The sequence below is a fragment of the Pristiophorus japonicus genome, chromosome 11 (assembly GCF_044704955.1).
Source record: "Pristiophorus japonicus isolate sPriJap1 chromosome 11, sPriJap1.hap1, whole genome shotgun sequence".
NCBI classification, from domain to species: Eukaryota; Metazoa; Chordata; class Chondrichthyes; family Pristiophoridae; genus Pristiophorus; species Pristiophorus japonicus.
In genome coordinates, this window is record NC_091987.1 from 127,634,319 (window position 1) to 127,657,065 (window position 22,747).

Sequence of the window (22,747 nt, forward strand, 5' to 3'; positions counted from 1 at the left end):
GCGATTTTTTTTTTTAGGCGCCGTTTTAGGCGCGGAAAACGGGCGCCCAGCTCGGAGGGGCGCCCGTTTTTTTTTCGTGTAGAAACTTGGGCCCTAAATGTGGCTGGACATGGACACCCCTGCTGTACATACACTGCCGGGTAAAAAAAAATGTTGGGAAAATCCAATGCTGTGGGAGTCTGCCCTCTTGGGCTGTCATGGTCAGGAAAGAGGTTCGCATTCATGACAATCATTGGTGGTGTACTTTAGCATTGTTTTGCACACACACAACACAAAATGGAGACGACCTCAAAGATCTCTTTCCCCCTCCCCAATGCAAAAAATGTAGGCTGTTGATTCCACCCGCTCCCCCATTTTAAAATGCTTCTCCCACCCGCCTTGGCAGACAGGTGACTATGCTCCCAAGCCTCTGCTATTCCCATTATTGAGCTAACCATTAAAATTGGGATGATCGTGGTTTGAGATGAATTGTTTTCCCTTTCCTCTGCCCCTAAGAGGTTAAGCCAGGAGCTTAGAGTAGAAGATTTTTATAAACTTCACCTGAACTAGTAGCGGCAAAATCTATCAGCTCTCTATCCTAGAATTGGCACCTCCACTGATTAACCTAAATTAGGAAATAGGGAGCTGAGTCAGAAAAAATAATTCATGGGGAAATGCTTTCTGCACAATAAAATGGGTTTCCGAGAACTATAATCCTGGATTAGATAAAGCTACAGTGGACCTTGCTTCAAATTAAATAATTTTAAGACTATATTTTTGGGTGGGGGAGGGATTTATTATTATTATTTGGATTCCACTGTACCATAATTGTAGTGGCCAAGAAATTGGAATTGTTCAGTGATGGTGCTGCTGCTTCACATCAGTACCAGGGGAATTTTTAAACACTAGGGGGTGCTAACTGCAAAGATTTATGATCACTGGTACAGAACATGTTGTGTGCAAGCTGACTCAGACCCTTGTGACCCAGATGAAGTTGAGCTGGCATTGTAATTTGTTTGTTATTGGATCAGTGTTCTGCCATCACAACATTTATTTCACATTTGATTAATTTTTTTGTTGGCATGTTTTAAATATTTTTCTGCATTGGAAAATGTTCTATACCAATCGGATTTGAAATCTAATTGATTTCAAAGCTGATCTATTTCCCCGATTGTTACCCTTTCCTTTCCTCCCCATTCCTCTCCTCTTATAAGGTGCTGGCTCATTTATGGTTCCATGAGAGCCAGCTGCCCTCAGGTACATTTGCTACAATAGCCTATACAGTATGGCCAAGCTATTTGGGCAAGTCAGTGGGCAGACCACATTTGAATTCAACCTGACCATGACCCCACCCCATTTCCATTCATATAAAGTTTCCAGCATAGGTTATTGGATAGTGATCAGGAGTTGGGATTTACCTTTACTGAATGATTTTCAGCTCCTTAAACCAGGGAAGCTGAAGTCAGTTTTACGCATAAAGTAACATTACATAATATAACATTGCACAGCGAAGTAGAACATAACACTGCTTGGTATAATGCAGCATGGCACAGTGCAGCACAGCATGGCACATCAGAACATAGAATAGCGCAGCGCAATATAAGACAACATAACATGGTCCTCTTGTTATTGGCTCTGCATATTTGTACGGCAAGGCAGGTTCGGTAACAAAAGATAACTACAAGTGCAAAATTCATGCATGTGCAGTTTCTCCAAAATTGTGTTTGTGGAGTTAATGCAAAGTCAAGTTTGTGACTTTGCCAGGATTCCCCCTGGTTCCATATTGCCTGTTCAGGTAGGGTGAGGGTGAGTAATCTTGTGGCCAGGTCAAAAATGGTAGACGTGACCTAACTGCCACTGCCAGTCACTGTTTTATCATCTTTGCTACTGCTGGCACCCAGTGATTAGAGGCACCAAATGAAGCGCCATTTCCAAAGGAAGTCTTGGTGCTACTTTGTTTATTTCACAATATTGTCTCCGACGGCAATCGGGATATCAGGGGCTCCCCTTCCAGTAAATGGGGTATAATCACTGACTGGCTTGGTATTTTCACAGTTCAGGGTAACAATCTGCTCTGGTCATGCAGGCAGCATGCACTTCAGTTAGATGGACGACAGCACTGCTTTTATAGTCACATTGCTGTACAACCTGCCATCCCCTAGCCAGACTAAAGATGGCAGGCATGTCCTAACTGTCATGAGATCAGGAATAAAAGGGTTTATATTCCTGATATTATGGTCTCTAAAAGGTTGGGATTTCTACCTATTTTAGACATTTGGACCTGAATTTCTGCAGGATTCTCCTGATCTCCTGCTGTATCTTTTTCCCAACTTATCATTTGGGATATTAGGTCGGTTTATCAATTTAACGGGCTAGATTTTAGGTTTTCGGCGAAAATGGTAATTTTACGCCAAAATTACCGTTTTCGCTGCGCTACCATTTTTAGGCCTAACTTTCTGCCTTTACATTTGCGCTGCATCGGTAAAGTCAGCGTTGCACAAGGATTCACGGCGCAAACCGCAAATTTTGGCAACTTTAGTCCAGGGCCATAGCGCTGTGAGAGAGTCCTTGGAATGGTGGCAGGGGGTGGGGGGATTGCAAAAAACATTCAAAAAACCCTTACCTACTAACTCGCTGAAAAATAATTTAAAAAATAAAAACTTTAACTTACCTTTTTGCAGGTCTTCATACTTACTGCTGCTGGCCTGTCAGTATTCTGGACGCGGCGTAAGGGTCGGGAGAGTGCCGAAAGTGCGACGCAAACACAGTCTGCACCGTTGCACATCGGCGCACCTCTCCTCGGCGGTACGTGGAAGCGCCACAGCAAAGAGGTGCCCGAGGATCCCGCTGACCAGGTTTTTGCCGCAGAGGGTCAAATCGTGGCGAAAACCTGGTCGTAAAGTCGGCGAAAATCCAGCCTGTTTGGGCACAGTTCACAGGGTGTGGTGCCCAATATTCTAGGAAGTGGAGCAGATTGGGACTAAATCTAATTGCAGACCAGTTTAGTTTTACAGCACTAAATTAAAACAGTGAGTCTGGTGTAGGTGTTGGTTATACATTCATCGATGCAGAGAACACAGCAAGGTTGCTTTTCAGAGAACAAAATAAGCATCTGTGCTCTTGTTCCAGAAAATGTTATCAAGGGATCCCACTAGCAGTCTGTGTAGCTTACATAATGTTTGTAAAATTGTAAGATTTTAAAGTAGAGCTCGGTGTGCTGATACATGGGTCATTAAAAGTGGCAGCAAAATCAAATAAAACCATTAAAATGTTATACATCTCCTTTTCTGTCATCACTGCCTCGTTTTCACTCAGCACTAATCTTGCCCATGTGCAGTGGGCATTCAGGGTTGCTAGATGCTGGGAGGGGAAGACAGAAATAAACTTAACAGAATCTTGGATTTTTTTTGATCCTGCCAACTGCTTTACATTTTTTCATTTGCATTAGAGCTGGCTCCCTTGCTGTTCAGACAGTGTCCAGGTGGCTAAGCCATTGGAGATACCTCATCTGCCTTCACTTCCTAATGGTGCCAGCTGTGACTCAGTGGTAACATTCTCGCCCGAGTCAGCAGTTTGAGAGTTCAAGTCCCACTCCAGACACTTGAGCACGTAATCTAGGCTGACACTTCAGTGCAGTACTGAGGGGAATGCTACATTCGAATCATAGAAAGATACAGCACAAAAGGAGGCTATTCAGTCCATCATACCAGTTCCAGCTCTTTGAGAGAGCTATCCAATTAGTCCCATTCCCCTGCTCTTTCCCCATAGCCCTGTAAATCTTTCCACTTCCAATTATTTATCATATTCCCTTTTGAAAGTCAGTATTGAATTTGCTCCTACCACCTTTTCAAACAGTGCATTCCAGATCAGCATAACTGGCTGCGCAAATTTTTGTTCTCATGTCGCCTCTGGTTCTTTTGCCAATTATCTTAAATCTGTGTCCTCTAGTTACTGACCATTCAAATCCCTGGAAACAGTTTCTCCTTATTTACTCTATCCAAAATTCTTCAAGATTTTGAACATCTCAATCAAATCTCCCCTTAATCTTCTCTGCTCAAAGGAGAACAACCCCATTTTCTCTAGTCTCTCCATGTAACTGAAGTTTTTCATCCCTGGTATCATTCCAGTAAATCTCCCCTGCACCCTCTCTAAGGCCTTGACAGCCTTCCTAAAATGTGGTGCCCAGAATTGAACACAATACTCCAGCTGGGGCCTAACCAGTGTTTTATAAAGGTCTAGCATAACTTCCTTTCTTTTGTACTCTCTGCCTCTATTTATAAAGCCAAGGATCCCATATATTTTTTTAACAGCCATCTCAATTTGTCCTGCCACCTTCAAAGACTTGTGTATGTACACCTCCAGGTCTCCCTATTCCATCCCCTTTAAAATTGTACCATTTAGTTTCTATTGCCTCTCCTCATGCTTCCTACCAAAATGAATCATTTCATACTTCTCTGGGTTAATTGTCATCTGCCATATGTCTGCTCATTTCACCAGTCTGTCTGTGTCCTGATGTATGTTGCTATTCTCCTCACTGTTAACTACATTTCTGAGTTTCGTGTTATCTGCAAGCTTTGGAATTATGCCCTGTATACCCAAGTCCAGGTCATTAATATCTATCAAAAAGAGCAGTGGCCTCGGCACCGACCCATGGGGGACACCACTGCACACCCCTCCAGTCTAAAAAATCAACCGTTCACCGTTACTCTCTGCTTTCTGTCCCATAACTAAATTTGTATCCTCGCAGCCACTGCCCCTTTAATCCTATGGGCTTCAATTTTGCTAACACGTCTATTATGCAGTACTTTATCGAACATAAGAACATAAGAAGCAGGAGTAGGCCATACGGCCCCTCGAGCCTGCTCCACCATTTAATACGATCATGGCTGATCCGATCATGGACTCCGGTCCACTTCCTTGCCCGCTCCCCACAAGCCCTTATCGATCTATCTATCTCTCAAATTTATTCAATGACACAACTTCCACAGCTCTGTGAGGCAGTAAATTCCACAGATTTACAACAGAGGGTTCTCTCAAAGAAATTCCTCATCTCAGTTTTAAATGGGCGGCCCCTTATTCTAAGATTATGCCCTCTAGTTCTAGTCTCCCCTATCAATGGAAACCTCCTCTTTGCAGCCACCTTGTCAAGCCCCCTCATAATCTTATACGTTTCGATAAGATCACCTCTCATTCTTCTGAATTCCAATGAATAGAGGCCCAACCTACTCAATCTTTCCTCATAAGTCAACCCCCTCATTTCCGGAATCAACCTAGTGAACCTTCTCTGAACTGTCTCCAAAGCAAGTTTATCCTTTCTTAAATATGGAAACCAAAACTGTACGCAGTATTCCAGGTGTAGCCTCACCAATGCCCTGTATAACTAGCGAGACTTCCCTGCTTTTATACTCCATCCCCTTTACAATAAAGGCCAAGATTCCATTGGCCTTCCTGATCACTTGCTGTACCTGCATACTAACCTTTTGTGTTTCATGCACAAGTACCACCAGGTCCCGCTGTAAGGCAGCACTCTGCTATCTTTCTCCATTTAAATAATAACTTGCTCTTGGATTTTTTTCTGCCAAAGTGCTTAACCTTACACTTTCCAACATTATACTCCATCTGCCAAATATTTGCCCACTCATTTAGCCTGTCTATGTCCTTTTGCAGATTTTTTGTGTCCTCCTCACACATTGCTTTTCCTCCCATCTTTGTATCATCAGCAAACTTGACTACGTTATACTCGGTCCCTTCTTCCAAGTCATTAATATAGATTAATGTAAATAGTTGGGGTCCCAGCACTGATCCCTGTGGCACCCCACTAGTTACTGATTGCCAAACCGAGAATGAATCATTTATCTCGACTCCCTGTTTTCTGTTAGTTAGCCAATCTTCTATCCATGCTCATATATTACCCCCAACCCCGTGAACTTTTATCTTGTGCAGCAACCTTTTATGTGGCACCTTGTCAAATGCCTTCTGGAAGTCCAAATACACCACATCCATTGATTCCCCTTTATCCACCCTGTTCATTACATTCTCAAAGAATTCCAGCAAATTTGTCAGACATGACATCCCTTTCATAAATCCATGCTGACTCTGCCTGACTGAATTATGTTTTTCCAAATGTCCTGCTACTGCTTCTTTAATAATGGACTCCAACATTTTCCCAATCATAGATGTTTAGGCTTTTTGTCTGCCTCCTTTTTTGAATAGGGGTGTTACATTTGCAGTTTTCCAATCTGCTGGGACCTCCCCAGAATCCAGGGAATTTTGGCAAATTACAACTGATGCATCCACTATCCCTGTCGCTACTTCTCTTAAGACCCGAGGATGCAAGCCATCAGGTCCAGGGGATTTATCTGCCTTTAGTCCCATTAACTTACTGAGTACCACCTCATTATTGTGATTGTGTTAAGTTCCTCCCCCCCCCCCCCCCCCCACCCTATAGCCCCCTGACTATCCACTGTTGGGATATTTTTAGTGTCCTCTACCATAAAGACTGATACAAAATATTTGTCCAGAGTTTCTGCCATCTCCATGTTGGAATAAGGTGGACAAATTACCTGTGCAGATAGCAGTTAACGGATACGATGTGGTTGGCATCACTGAGACATGGCTCCAGGGTGACCAAGGCTGGGAACTCAACATCCAAGGGTATTCAACATTTAGGAAGGATAGACAGAAAGGAAAAGGAGGCGGGGTGACGTTGCTGGTGAAAGAGGAAATTAATGCAATTGTAAGGAAGGACATTAGCTTGGATGATGTGGAATCGGTATGGGTGGAGCTACGGAATACCAAGGGGCAGAAAACGCTAGTGGGAGTTGTGTACAGACCTCCAAACAGTAGTAGTGATGTTGGGGAGGGCATCAAACAGGAAATTAGGGGTGCGTGCAATAAAGATGCAGCAGCTTTCATGGGTAACTTTAATATGCATATAGATTGGGCTAACCAAACTGGAAGCAATACGGTGGAGGAGGATTTCCTGAAGTGCATAAGGGATGGTTTTCTAGACTTAATATGTCGAGGAACCAACATGGGGAGGGAAGCCATCTTAGACTGGGTGTTGTGTAATGAGAGAGGATTAATTAACAATCTCGTTGTGCGAGGCCCCTTGGGGAAGAGTGACCATAATATGGAGGAATTCTGCATTAGGATGGAGAATGAAACGGTTAATTCAGAGACCATGGACCAGAACTTAAAGAAGGGTAACTTTAAAGGTATGAGGCGTGAATTGGCTAGGATAGATTGCCGAATGATACTTAAGGGGTTGACAGTGGATGGGCAATGGCAGACATTTAGAGACAGCATGGATGAACTACAACAATTGTACATCCCTGTCTGGCGTAAAAATAAAAAAAGGGAAGGTGGCTCAACCGTGGTTATCAAGGGAAATCAGGGATAGTATTAAAGCCAAGGAAGTGGCATACAAATTGGCCAGAAATAGCAGCGAACCCGGGGACTGGGAGAAATTTAGAACTCAGCAGAGGAGGACAAAGGGTTTGATTAGGGCAGGGAAAATAGAGTACGAGAGGAAGCTTGCAGGGAACATTAAAATGGACTGCAAAAACTTCTATGGATATGTAAAGAGAAAAAGGTTAGTAAAGACAAACGTAGGTCCCCTACAGTCAGAATCAGGGGAAGTCATAACTGGGAACAAAGAAATGGCAGACCAATTGAACAAGTACTTTGGTTCGGTATTCACTAAGGAGGACACAAACAACCTTTCGGAGATAAAAGCGGGTCAGAGGGTCCAGTGAGAAGGAGGAACTGAGGGAAATCCTTATTAATCGGGAAATTGTGTTGGGGAAATTGATGGGATTGAAGGCCGATAAATCCCCAGGGCCTGATGGACTGCATCCCAGAGTACTTAAGGAGGTGGCCTTGGAAATAGTGGATGCATTGACAGTCATTTTCCAACATTCCATAGACTCTGGATTAGTTCCTATGGAGTGGAGGGTAGCCAATGTAACACCACTTTTTAAAAAAGGAGGGAGAGAAAACGGAATTATAGACCGGTCAGCCTGACATCGGTAGCGGGTAAAATGATGGAATCAATTATTAAGGATGCCATAGCAGCGCATTTGGACAGAGGTGACATGATAGGTCCAAGTCAGCATGGATTTGTGAAAGGGAAATCATGCTTGACAAATCTTCTGGAGTTTTTTGAGGATGTTTCCAGTAGAGTGGACAAGGGAGAACCAGTTGATGTGGTGTATTTGGACTTCCAGAAGGCTTTCGACAAGGTCCCACACAAGAGATTAGTATGCAAAGTTAAAGCACATGGGATTGGGGGTAGTGTGCTGACGTGGATTGAGAACTGGTTGGCAGACAGGAAGCAAAGAGTAGGAGTAAATACTTTAGGTACTTTTCAGAATGGCAGGCAGTGACTAGTGGGGTACCGCAAGGTTCTGTGCTGGGGCCCCAGCTGTTTACATTGTACATTAATGATTTAGACGAGGGGATTAAATGTAGTATCTCCAAATTTGCGAATGACACTAAGTTGGGTGGCAATGTGAGCTGCGAGGAGGATGCTATGAGGCTGCAGAGTGACTTGGATAGATTAGATGAGTGGGCAAATGCATGGCAGATGAAGTACAATGTGGATAAATGTGAGGTTATCCACTTTGGTGATAAAAACAGATAGACAGACTATTATCTGAATGGTGACAGATTAGGAAAAGGGGAGGTGCAACGAGACCTGGGTGTCATGGTACATCAGTCATTGAAAGTTGGCATGCAGGTGCAGCAAGCGGTTAAGAAAGCAAATGGCATGTTGGCCTTCATAGCGAGGGGATTTGAGTACAGGGGCAGGGAGGTGTTGCTACAGTTGTACAGGGCCTTGGTGAGACCACACCTGGAGTATTGTGTACAATTTTGGTCTCCTAACTTGAGGAAGGACGTTCTTGCTATTGAGGGAGTGCAGCGAAGGTTCACCAGACTGATTCCCTGGATGGCGGGACTGACATATCAAGAAAGACTGGATCAACTGGGCTTGTATTCACTGGAGTTCAGAAGAATGAGAGGGGACCTCATAGAAACGTTTAAAATTCTGACCGGGTTAGACAGGTTAGATGCAGGAAGAATGTTCCCAATGTTGGGGAAGTCCAGAACCAGGGGTCACAGTCTGAGGATAAGGGGTAAGCCATTTAGGACCGAGATGAGGAGAAACTTCTTCACCCAGAGAGTGGTGAACCTGTGGAATTCTCTACGACAGAAAGTTGTTGAGGCCAATTCACTAAATATATTCAAAAAGGAGTTAGATGTAGTCCTTACTACTCGGGGGATCAAGGGGTATGGCGCGAAAACAGGAATGGTGTACTGAAGTTGCATGTTCAGCCATGAACTCATTGAATGGCGGTGCAGGCTCGAAGGGCCAAATGGCCTACTCCTGCACCTATTTTCTATGTTTCTATATTTCCCATTTACTAATTCCCCGCTCTCATCTTCTAAGGGACCAACATTTACTTTAGCCACTCTTTTCTTTTTTATATACCTGTAGAAACTCTTGCTATCTGTTTTTATATTTTGTGCTAGTTTACTTTCATAATCTATCTTCCCTTGCTTAATCATTTTTTTAGTCATTCTTTGCTGGTTTTTCAAAGCTTCCCAATCTTCTGTCCTCCCACTAGTGTTGGCCACTATGTATGCCCTTGTTTTTAATACCGTTCTTTATTTCTACAGCACATCAACTGCACTCTCCCCTTTTTGGAACATGGGTGTAACATTTGCAATCCTCTGGCATCACTCTCATATCTAAGGAGGATTGGAAAATTGTGGCCAGAGCCTTTGCATTTCCACTCTTACTTCCCACAGCAACCTAGGATGCATCCCATCTGGACCGAGTGACATTTCTACTTTGAGCGCTGCAAACCTTTTAAATATCTCCTCTTTATCTATTTTTATCCTAACCAATATCGCTGCTGTCTCCTCCTTTACTGCTATATTGGCAACATCCTCTTCTTTAGTGAAGACAGATGCAAAGTACCCATTTGGTATCTCAGCCATGCCCTCTGCCTCCACAAGAAGATCTCCTTTTTGGTCTGTAATTGGCCCCACCTTTCCTTTGACTTCCCTTTTTACTATTTATATGGTTAGAAAAGATGTTTGGGTTCATTTTTATGTTACCCGCTAATCTATTCTCGTGCTCACTCTGCCCCACTTATTTCCTATTTCAGTTCTCGCCTGTGCTTTCTATATTCAGCTTGGTTTTCCACTGAATTATTGTAAGTCTCCTTTTTCTGTTTCATTTATATCTCTATATCTTTAGTGACCCAACGAGCTCTAGCTTTGGTTGCCCTTCCTTTCCCCCTTGTGGAAATATGTCTAGCCTGTACCAAACTATTTCCTCTTTGAAGACCTCCCATTGCTCATTTACTGTTTTACCTGCCAATCTTTGATTCAAATCGACCTGGCCCAAATCCCCTTTCAACTCACTGAAATTAGCCCTCCTCTAGTTGAATATTTTCACATTTGATTTTTCCTTGTCCTTATCCATAACTACTCTAAACCAATGATATTGTGATCACTATTTCCCAAATGCTCGCCCACTGAAACATGCTCCACTTGCCCACATGATCCAGCATTCGGTCCCTCCTTGTTGGGCTGGAAACACACTGATCAAGAAAGTTCTCTTGTATGCATTTTAGGAACTCCTCCCCTTCTGTCCTTTAAACTATTATGTATTAGGATAATTGAAGATCCCCATTATCACTACTCTAAAGTTCTTGCAACTTTCTGCAATTTGCTTGCAAATTTATTCCTCTATTTTCTTCCCACTATTTGGTGGCTTATAAGTATACACCCAGTAGCATAATAGCTCCTTTATTGTTGCTTAATTCTAACCAAATAGATTCTGTCTTTGAACTCTCATGTACATTACCCGTTCCGGTGCTGTAACAGTATCTTTGATTAATACGATCACCTCCCCTCCTTTTTTCCTTCCCTATTCTTCCTGAATACATTGTAGCCAGGAATATTAAGTGCCCAACCCTGACCTTGTTTGAGCCAGGTCGCTGTTATTGCCACTATATCATAGTATCATGTGGTGACTTGTGCCTGCACCTCACCAACCTTATTTACCACACTCTGTGCACTGACGCACACACACTCCAAATCCATCCTAGTCCGACTCGCATTTCCCCCCTGTCTGATCCCCCTCCCTATTTCTGAACCACTCTTTATTCAAATGCTGTTTGTCTCTCCCAGTCTTCTGTGCACCTTGTATCTCCTCTCTAATGCTTCATCCTGGTGCACAATCCTCTACCAAATTAGTTTAAACCCTCCCCCACAGCACTAGTTAAGCATCCTGCTTGGACATTGGGCTCAGCACTATCGAGGTGCAACTGTCTGAGGCAGCCAGCTTTCAGATGAGATGGTAAACTGAGGCCCTGTCTGCCCACTCAGGTAGATGTAAAAGATCCCATGGCACTATTTAAAGAAAAGCAGGGGAGTTCTCCCAATACCTTTGCCAACATTTAACCATTAATCAACACACTAAAATAGATTATCTGCTCAATTATCTCATTACTGTTTGTGAGACCTTGCTGTGTTCAAATTGATTGCCACATTTTCCTACACTACAATAGTGATTACACTTCAAAAGTAATTCATTAGCTGTAAAGCGCTTTGGGACATCCTGAGGTAGTGAAAGGTGCTAAGTAAATGAAAGTTTGTTCTGCTTGACTGGAAAGCTTTTGGGTTTGCCCCTTTAAGTATTGACTTTTAAATCCTCCAGTTTCTGCACACCAAATGGCAATCTCCCGACGACTGCCACTGTTACTCCAGTTAGACTGGTTTCAGGAGCTCTGCTGGGGTCAGCTCAGATCTCAGCTGATGGATGTGAATCATACTCCACTGTTTACTGCTCTGTTTTTTGGCCAAGTGGACAACCTAGGCCATATTGACATCCTCAATATATTTCTGTCCTTTTACCCTGGCCTTTGACAGTTTCTATTTTCTTAACCTTTAAGCCTGATGGTTACACACAAGGATATTCTGTGACATTGTTTTAGTTTATTTTTTACAAGCCTGGGTTATAACCTCATAGCTGAGATCCAACTGCTGACAGCACTCCATTTCCTTTGTAAAATAAAGCTGTCCTATTTTCCTCCTTTAGCATCAAAGTCATACAGATACAAACCCAAGTGCTTTTACACATATAGTCTGACCTCAACTCAAGCTTACATGGGAATAATTTCTAGCTGTATGCTGGGTTGATGTGACTGTATTACATAATTATGTACCTGGCCACGCATCTTTTAAAAAGCCAGTTCAATTTCTACACAAATGAGTGTGTTATTTTACATAGAGATGTCTGCTAGCCACTGAGCATTGAACATTGACAGTGATTCCACACAATATTTAGTCATGTTTACAACCCTTTTGGTTGTGGCCCGTTGCAATAAAGCACTATTGTTGAAAACTTGTAAGCATTTTAAATGGGCAGCAGCATGTTACTGCAAGACACATCTGATGATATTGGAAGACAATGCCTTGCTGTATTATAGCAAGTTGCAGTGACCAAAGTACTGGCACTGTTTTGTAGTAACCGGTTTCATCTGTACAAATGGGATTGAGTGGTGAATGACCAAATCAGATTTCCTTACATTTAACCCTGGTTTTTAATTCCAGTCAGTAATGCCGTGCACATACTTAACTATCTAATTGTTTTTCTTTTTCTTTTCCAGTTGATGATAGTGCAATTTTGGATTGCCAGTTCAGTGAATTTTACAGCTCTCCGCCTCCAGGATTTGAAAAGATTTTGTTTGAACAGCAGATCTTCTGATTTACACTGTGTAAACACACACACACACACACACACGCACTGTTACCTAGCCTGGTCCTGCTTAGATATCTGTAACTTTGAATTTTATTGGTCTTTAGTTTCTCAAGTGTAAGTTGTTTGAATTGTCAGTATCACGATTGGCAACACAGCATACAGAAGTCAGGTTTATCATGCATTCGTCTTTCAACGTTTTTTAACGTAAAAAGCAGTATTTTTAAAGTGAGTAATTATGTATAAACGTGAGGTGCAGTAAATAATAGACCTTATGCACGTTGTTCTCAGTGGAAGATTAAAAAAAATTATTAAAGTTCAGTTGTTTGTCCAGGAGACAGACACCATCATGATCTCTGTATTTTCCATGTTAGTTATAAATACCAAATGAGATATTATACTAGCAACATGGCTCAAAACACTTTAATTGTACACATTTTTGTATATTTTTTAATCACCTGACTCTGCTCAGTATTTATTTTTGTTTTTTATGCTATAATCTGCTTTCCTTTCGTTATGCTATATAGGATGTACTATTTTCTGTCCTTACTGTATTCTTGTCTGCCCTTATTTATTTTTTCTTCCCAGTCGCAGTTACATCTCACTGCTGTGGTTGTCAGCTTTACTTGTCATTGCCCTTTCTCTCTGTACTGTTCCTAATTCTGTTTTGCATCCTTTCGAACCTTTGTTGATGCTGTCACAAGTACAATATTGCACGTGAAATATTTTCAAAAATACAACCATAGTTCAGAAATTAAAACCTACACTATTTTGAGCACAAAACTAATCACAATGTAAGGACCAAACTGTCAGTCATTCAGAAAATTATTATAGTCATCTGATCGAGTTGTAGCATGTAGTGCTCCAACTCTTGGTCACAGTTGGACTGATTTCCTCCTGAAAAATTATGGCTCATTTTTTTAAAAAGCAAAATACTGCAGATGCTGGAAATCTGAAATTAAAGTAGAAAATGCTAGAAACACTCAGCAGGTCAGGCAGCATCTGTGGCGAGAGAAACAGAGTTAATGTTTCAGGTCAATGACCTTTCATCAGAACTGGAAGATGTTAGAGATGAACAGTTTTTAAGCAAGGGTGGGAGCAGAAAAGGAACAAAAGGGGGACTCCTGTCTGTGATAGGGTAGAGGGCAAGGAATGATTAAATGTATCTCTTTCATTTGGCTGTTGGTGCCTTGCTAGCAGGAATTTAACTTTTTGGCTTGATCAGCTGGCATTCAAGCATGAATAAGGTTGGCAGTGGAGAGAATCACTGTCACCTGCTGGCCCCTCAGTGAGGTTTAGGGTGCAGTGTCCAGGATTAAACAAAACAAGGAAAATGAGAATAATTAAATGTCTCCCTCAATTTCATTTTTTTAAGTAAAAAAAGCCTTTGTCAACTTTGATGTGAGAAATGGCTGAATCAAGTAACTTTGATCAGCTCCATCATCACCTTCAAAGAACTGAGCAGAACTTCGAAGTTCATCTTTAGTGGCTGATTAAAATCATGGAAAATCTTAATTCCTGGCACATTGTTTATCATAGGATTGGACTTGTGCATAAGGTCTATTATGCTTAGAATACAGCATACAAAGTTTTTTTGAAATCATGTACTTTTTCAAAACAAATTTGAGAAGTGGCATGCACCGTACATTGTGGGGAAGGTGAATGATCTCCACAAAGAGTGTTCTTTAATGTCTTGTACTCTTGAGTCTTTGATAAAAGTAATTGCACAGATCTCCAAAGTAGCCACAAATAAGGTTGTTTTTACTGCCTTAATTTCTGTAATTAGTTGCATAAATCCTTTAATATTGTAAACTGGCGACGTTACGGTTACATAAACAAAAATTTATCTTTGTGAATTATGTACTTGTGCATTCATTTGCGGGTTTCTGAAAAGCCATACAGGGTGATCAATGTTAGCATTGTAATAATTTAGAGTGACCTAGAAACTAGTTATAATTAGACGGGCCATTGTAGAAAATAGACGAAGGGACCTAAAGAGGCAGTATTTAAAACACACCTCGTAATACTTATTTACTGAATCATTAAACAATATCCTCGTGTTGTAAAACTGAACAGACCAATTAAGGTTCCGAAATGAATGAGGTCACCTTTTTAAACACTTTTTTTTTTGGTTAATAATATCTTTCGGTATTTTAGTGAAGTTCCTTAAACACAAAATTGTGAGGGAGGATCACAAAGTTTTGGCGGAACTGTGTAATGAAAATTCTGGGTCACACAATAAATATTGGTTTAATGCTCCTTAAAATGATGAAAGATCTGGAGAAAGATTAGCTCACTTCAGTGAAAGACCATCATAATCTACATGTGATTTCAAAGAGAAGCTAAAGTGCTGGGAGGAAATCTGGTCAAGAAAAGGCAAGGATGATAAAAGACCAACTAAGCTCATCCCTCTAATATTCTAACTCTCACAGCCTATCACCAGTACCCCTAAAGTCTGTATATTGCCCTGCCAGATAGCTTGCTCCAGGCTCCTAGCATGAAGATGTCCCTAAATTTATTTTTCACTAGTTTATCCTTATTTTTCACTAGTTATCCTGCCTTATTTTAAGGTACTATCAGGAGTTCCTTTATCCAGTTCATCTAACATGCTTCCATGCAGTCCTTTCTTAACTCTCTTCCCACTAAACTGTAGAGATTAAGCTGTTATAATTTTTTCTCATGGATATTCTACATAGGTAGAATTATTTTCCTTCCGCTTCTCTCGCCTAATCCAATAACTTTCTAATGTAGTAATCGGCACCAGGTGGGGTCTGACTGTTACATTCTGCAGCCTCAGTGTAACTTCAGTAGACTTGTTTGATTCTGCTCCTGTTGCCCACTTTCTAGCTACAAAGTTCCCACCTGTATATGTACTGCTGGGCTTCACAAATCAAGTCACAAGACTGCTGTTCAGCATGTATGGCTGCTGCCCTCTGACTTCCCCAGCTAAAATTCAGGTGGTTTGAATAGGATAATGACATGAATAGAAAAATGCCCCCAGGTGCTTCACCGGAGAGTAATCAGACAAATTGACACTGAACCAAAGAAGGAGATATTGGGACAGCTGATCAAACACTTGGCCGAAGAGGTAACTTTTAAGCAGAGTCTTAAAGTAGGAGAGAGAGGTGGAGAGGACATATCTTACAGGTGGCTCGTTTCGGTGTTTGGAAAAGAAATTTCACGGGCATCAGCATACAGGAGTAATTGAATTTTCACTTTTTTTCCAAACATTGGAAACAAATGCAATTGAAACAGTTTGAATGCTGGTGACAGTCATTTTTCTATTGGCATCAATTGTTGGTGACACCACCTCACGTTAAACTCAGAGGGAGCATAACGAGTGCAGGAGTTCCCTGTGTGTGTTTGTGTGTGTATTTTGTTTTTGTTTGCTTTGGATTGTCCGGACATAGTGGCAAAACTGGTTTGTGCCAAAGAGGCGGAATGTGTTAAGTGAATATGATCGACGCTAGAATAACAATACTGTGCTCTATTTAGATAAATATATATTCAGTTAAAGCAGCCGCTTGAAATACTCTGTCAATCTGTGACTGCTGGCATGAAATAAATATTGGCACATTTTGCCTATCAATGATTAAAATTGTAAAAAAAACACTAGAATTTGGGATGGATGTAAGTTGAATGTCTTTTTGTAAAAATAAATATGTTTTGTTTTTCCACTCTGAATCTGAACAAAATCTCTTGAGATCAAAGAACAAACTGTTTACAGGGGTCTGATCTTTAAGATGTCTTTATACTACACCTTCAGTGCCACTGCTCAAATGTTGTATAATACTACCCGTGCGACTTTAACCTACCTTAGCATAAACAAGATGGCCGCCACCAGTGATGGTCTCATGTGACCTTTATGTTTTAGGAAAGCTGACTCGATTGCCTTTTCACGGTCGCCTGCTGTATCACTGTTCATTTGTTACTGGTTTCAACTGTTCTGGGTTAGTAAAATAAATCTCACAGCAGCATTAATGCAACCTCACCACCCACATGAGTGCGTAGCTGTGTTACCCCCTACTCTTCAGCTACGCTTTGGCTCCTTGCTCACATTGCTGCACAAGTACTTTTCACATTGGGTCAAATCCTGCTGGACCAGGGCATCTCGTGCCGTATGCTGTTAGACTTTTTCCTGCACCCTTAAGCTTGGAAATTTTTGCGCTGTAACTTGTTGGAAGTGCGAGCTGATAATGGCACAGTGAGAGCAATGGGGTATCTTAGACCTTAGTGAATTGTGAGATCTTCAGTGTAGCTCTTTAACCAATGAGAGTTAAGGATTAAGGAAGAAACAGGAATAAAATCAGGTACAGAAAGAGAAATACAGAGAGGGAAAGAAAGATTGGATTGAGAGAAAAAAGAAAAATAAGATTTTTTTAAATTTAAACCTCTAAGAAGAATTTACTACATAGAGGAAGGGAACTGAACAGTTTAAATTGTCCCCTTTCTGGGCCAGAAAGGTTGATTAAATTTGCATTAACAATTATCATGTGGTTAAAAGGGTATTTACAAACCCTAACTTTCTGCGACATGTGCAGATCCACCAAGTTCTTAAAAATAACGGGGCGACTAAGGGTGAGATGCCGTTTGTGTACGGCATAAATCAACCAGCATGTTCTGGAGAATAGCAACTCATGCCATATCTCTTGATCCCCTGAACTTGCTGGCCAATTTGGATATTAATAACTGGGTGTCGTTAACACGTCATTATTTTCCCAGCAAGATCTGACCCATTGTGTCGGTGGGCGAAGCATACATTGGCACATGGGCATTGCTTGGGTACACATGGAGATGGCTCATGAAGAGCACGGAGGCTTAATCAGGTGAATTTTAACTAAAATAATTAAAACTGATGTATTTTGGATATATGTTTAAAAAGGAGATTCAACAAGCTTAATGCCCATTTCTAAATTTAAAGGAGAATGTGACATAAAATTGTGTAAAAGAGAATGTGAAACTACACAAGAGATTGTTGTGCAAAATTAAAGCACATGGTATTGGAGGTAATGTATTGACGTGGATAGAGAACTGGTTGGCAGACAGGAAGCAGAGAGTCGGGATAAACGGGTCCTTTTCAGAATGGCAGGCAGTGACTAGTGGGGTGCAGCAGGGCTCAGTGCTGGGACCCCAGCTATTTACAATATACATCAATGATTTAGATGAAGGAATTGAGTGTAATATCTCCAAGTTTGCAGATGACACTAAGCTGGGTGGCGGTGTGAGCTGTGAGGAGGATGCTAAGAGGCTGCAGGGTGACTTGGACAGGTTAGGTGATGTATTTTGGATATATGTTTAAAAAGGAGATTCAACAAGCTTAATGCCCATTTCTAAATTTAAAGGAGAATGTGACATAAAATTGTGTAAAAGAGAATGTGAAACTACACAAGAGATTGTTGTGCAAAATTAAAGCACATGGTATTGGAGGTAATGTATTGACGTGGATAGAGAACTGGTTGGCAGACAGGAAGCAGAGAGTCGGGATATCCACTTTGGTGGCAAAAACGTAAAGGCAGAATATCTGAATGGCAGCAGATTCGGAAAAGGGGAGGTGCAACGAGACCTGGGTGTCATGGTACATCAGTCATTGAAAGTTGGCATGCAGGTACGGCAGGTGGTGAAGAAGGCAAATGGCATGTTGGCCTTCATAGCTAGGGGATTTGAGTATAGGAGCAGGGAGGTCTTACTGCAGTTGTACAGGGCCTTGGTGAGGCCTCACCTGGAATATTGTGTTCAGTTTAGGTCTCCTAATCTGAGGAAGGACGTTCTTGCTATTGAGGGAGTGCAGCGAAGGTTCACCAGACTGATTCCCGGGATGGCAGGACTGACATATGAGGAAAGACTAGATCGACTGGGCCTGTATTCACTGGAGTTTAGAAGGATGAGTGGGGATCTCATAGAAACATATAAAATTCTTACGGGTCTGGACAGGTTAAATGCAGGAAGAATGTTCCCAATGTTGGGGAAGTCCAGAACCAGTGGTCACAGTCTAAGTTTGCAGATGACACTAAACTGGGTGGTGGTGTGAGCTGTGAGGAGGATGCAAGGTGATTTGGACAGGTTAGGTGAGTGGGCAAATGCATGGCAGATACAGTATAATGTGGATAAATGTGAGGTTATCCACTTTGGTGGCGAAAACACAAAGGCAGAATATTATCTGAATGGCGGCAGATTAGGAAAAGCAGAGGTGCAACGGGACCTGGGTGTTATGGTTCATCAGTCATTGAAAGTTGGCATGCAGGTACAGCAGGTGGTGAAGAAGGCAAATGGCATGTTGGCCTTCATAGCTAGGGGATTTGAGTATAAGAGCAGGGAGGTCTTATTGCAATTGTACAGGGCCTTGGTGAGGCCTTACCTGGAATATTGTGTTCAGTTTCGGTCTCCTAATCTGAGGAAGGACGTTCTTGCTATTGAGGGAGTGCAGCGAAGAGACTGGATCAACTGGAACTTTATACACTGGAGTTTAGAAGGATGAGAGAGGATCTCATAGAAACATATAAGATTCTGATGGGACGGGACAGGTTAGATGCGGGAAGAATGTTCCCGATGTTGGGGAAGTCCAGAACCAGGGGACACAGTCTTAGGATACCGGGTAGGCCATTTAGAACTGAGATGAGGAGAAACTTCTTCACTCAGAGAGTTGTTAACCTGTGGAATTCCCTGCTGCAGAGTTGTTGTTGATGCCAGTTCATTGGATATATTTAAAAGGGAGTTAGATATGGCCCTTACTGCTAAAGGGATCAAGGGGTATGGAGAGAAAGCAGGAAAGGGGTACTGAGGTGAATGATCAGCTATGATCTTATTAAATGATGGTGCAGGCTTGAAGAGCCAAATGGCCTACTCCTGCACCTATTTTCTTTGTTTCTATGTTACTTTTCAAAGTTGCCTGGTTTATTCTGAGTTCCTGCTGAGTGAGACATTGGACACAATTTGTTTCATATCTCCAATGTATAGGGGTACGGTAGTGTGGTTATGTTACTGGACTATAATCCAACAAATGAGTTCAAATCCCACAGTTCGAGTATTTGAATTCAATTTTAAAAATCTAGAAATAAAAGTAATCGATTAAAGTAAAATAGTAACATTTTGTTAAAAACCCAACTAGTCCACTAATGTCCTTTTAGGGAAGGAAACCTGCCGTCCTTACCCGATCTGGCCTATATGTGACTCAATGTGGTTGACTCTTAACTGCCTTCTGAAGTGGCCCAGCAAGCCACTCAGTTGTATCAACCCCCTACAAACATGGACTGTAGCAATTGAAGAAGGAAGCCAACCACCAACTGCTGAGGGTAACTCGGGATGGACAATAAATGCTGGCCTTGACAGTTACGCCCACATCCGAAAAAATTTATAATTTAAAAGAAAATGTTCTGTAGATGTCTATCATTTTTTAAATACTGATTAGCAGTGATGTTGGTTTCCTTTGGTTTCAAATACAAATCTGTGATGTGTAACAGTTATTTTGATGTATTTTTATATGATGTGAGCAAATTCTGTCACACTTGTGTTTCCTGCATTTTGTTTATAATAGTGATGGTTAATCCATTCGGAATAAATGCCGCAACTTGTCTTTAGAATGTGTTTTGTCTTTGAAGATGAAATGCTTGGAGCAGCAGTCTATTGAGTAGGCATTTAATCTGATTATAATTACCTGTTATTGAAAAACACATCATTTATATTTCTGTGCTTTACAAAATGATTGACAGTACAAAATGCTTGTACATCTACTTTATTTTTTTTTAAACTGGAAATATTGCATGGGTTCTGAAGAAATCAAGTTATTGAGGACCTTTTGTTATCTTCCATATTCCTAGGGGTATGCCTATCTGCCATGACCTAAGTAATCATTCTCCAGCTGAGCACTACAAGTTTTGAATTGGACGGCCAGAGAGGCTCTGATATTAGATCATGACATAGCACATTCCTCACAATCGTATGCTCCAAGGGTGCAGGGGTTGTCTTGGGCTTTTCCAAAGTTATTCCACCTTAACACCTTTGTTATGAAGCTGCCTGCAGGCACTGGTTTTCCTCATCCTAGCTCCAGGTGGATCTTGTGTTGCAGCCTCGGCCCTGCCTGACATGTATGGGCCTGAAGTATTATTTCAGGTTATTTGGTGTTTTTTTGGATCCTCCATTTTAGGGAGTATCATGCCTGAAGCACTGACTTAAGCCAAAATTCCCAGGCTACACAGAGCTAATGTTCCTCTGCAATATTCCAAGCACCGATTAATTATTAGAAATCTTCTGCACAGCAACAGAAATATGTACACAAGTTGGAAACTAGACCTAGATACTTAGAGCAGCAAAGTATACCTTCAGGGCTCATAAGTAAATATGACTGAATATCAGATGCAATCAGTAAAATTTATCCACCATGTGACTTGGGCATTGAAAGTTTTTTGCTAGTTTTAGTGAACTGGTTAATTCATCTTTGTCAAGCTCTCCAGTATGATATTTTAGCAAGCTCATTAACCCATTTGGGAGAGGAATTTGAGATGGATGTGTTAACCAGTCTTTTCAAAATAGCATACAATGGAATTTCAACCCCTTGGCATCAGTCTGTAGGTCGCTGGGCATGTGACAAATAACCCAGCACTGTTCCCTCCTTCTGATTGTTATTCAGTGGCCCCTGCTGGGAGGGTCATGGTAGATGGCAGGTGAGGACACGAGCTTGGCTGGGATGCCCTTCGTCATCAAATAACGTACCAGCACTTGCTGTCTCGGCTCACACATGACGAATAACCACTTGGACGAGATACTGAGAGGTAGCCAGCACTTGTTGAATTGTAACCCAGTGAGAGTCTGCCATCAGGAGAGAAGTGAGAACATTTTTCTTATAAAAAGACAGTTCAGGCTCTTTTGAGGCATAAAGTGGTTCTCCTGGTGGATAATATCTTGCAGTCGACAAAGCTACGGTCGTGGCATCAAGTGGCAGGCCAAGGTTTTGAGAGGCAACAGTGAAAGGACAGACATCCAGTAAACTTCAACCTGTTGATAGGAGCACAGCAAGATTTGGAGAAATTGTACAGCAAGCCAGATTTGTCAATTCATGGTCTGAGAACCCTTGCTCGCTCATCAATGAACTTTGCATTTGAATGTCTGCATAAAAAGAAACAACTTGCATTTCTATAGAACCTTTCACTATCTCAGGACATCCCAAAGTACTTTATAGTCAATAATGTACAGTGAAGTGCAGTCACTGATGTAATGTAGAAAACACGGCAGCCAATTTGCGTATAGCAAGGTCCAACAAACAGCAATGTGATAATGACTAGATAACCTGATCACTCGCTGCTCCTGCGCCCCAACCTCGCCCACACATCCAATCCAGTCGCCCTCTTCACAGCCGTCGCTCTCCTGTACCTTGAAGTGGTATGTTGCACACTGCTCCTTTGAAGGCCCCGCCCTGCTGATAGACCTTGCAAGTCGGGGCTGCCGTGCCAAGTTGGGCCGCATGCTGCTCCTTTGAAGGAGCAGCGCGTGATCGTGGAGCGACGTAATCGGGGGCCCAGGAGAGCCGATCTAGGGACAGTAGGAGTATGTGTGCTCACTAGGTCCGTGCAGCAGAGCTGGTCTCCAATTGTCTTGGTTAATCCTTGCCATTGCAAGGCCTAGCTCTGTCAAGCCTGTGTGGTGGCTGATGTGCAACGGCCACCACACGTTAAAAAAATCCACACACAGGCATCTTCCACCCTTCAAGATGTAGTTCGGGATCTGGATTATTATGTCTTTCATTGAAACACCTGTGATCTCATCCCTTTTTGGCGTGGAAGCAAGTCATCCTCGATACAAGGGGCCGCCTATGATGACGATGATGACTCTGTTTGAGTGATGTTGGTTGAGGGATAAAAATTGGCCAAGACATCAGGAAGAACGCCCTTCTCTTCAAAATAGTGCTATGGGATCTTTAACATCCACCTGAGAGGGCAGATGGGGCCTTGGTTTAATGTCGGCTGGGGCTGAGATGATTGGTCTCCAACAACCACAACCATC

General features: G+C 42.0%; 1 protein-coding gene across 2 annotated transcripts in view; it reads left to right on the top strand.

Annotated features, from left to right (window-relative positions):
• Positions 1-16,438, top strand: part of spryd7a (SPRY domain containing 7a) — a 49,722-nt gene extending 33,284 nt beyond the window's left edge. The window contains exon 5 of one of the 2 annotated variants that reach the window (XM_070894024.1): positions 12,666-16,438. In XM_070894024.1, coding sequence (XP_070750125.1) covers positions 12,666-12,763 — 98 coding nt within the window. In that variant the 3' untranslated portion in view covers positions 12,764-16,438. Of the gene's footprint in view, positions 1-2,660; positions 3,258-12,665 lie in introns of those variants that run through there. The other variant, XM_070894025.1, reaches the window with a different exon arrangement.
• Positions 16,439-22,747: the final 6,309 nt, after the last annotated feature.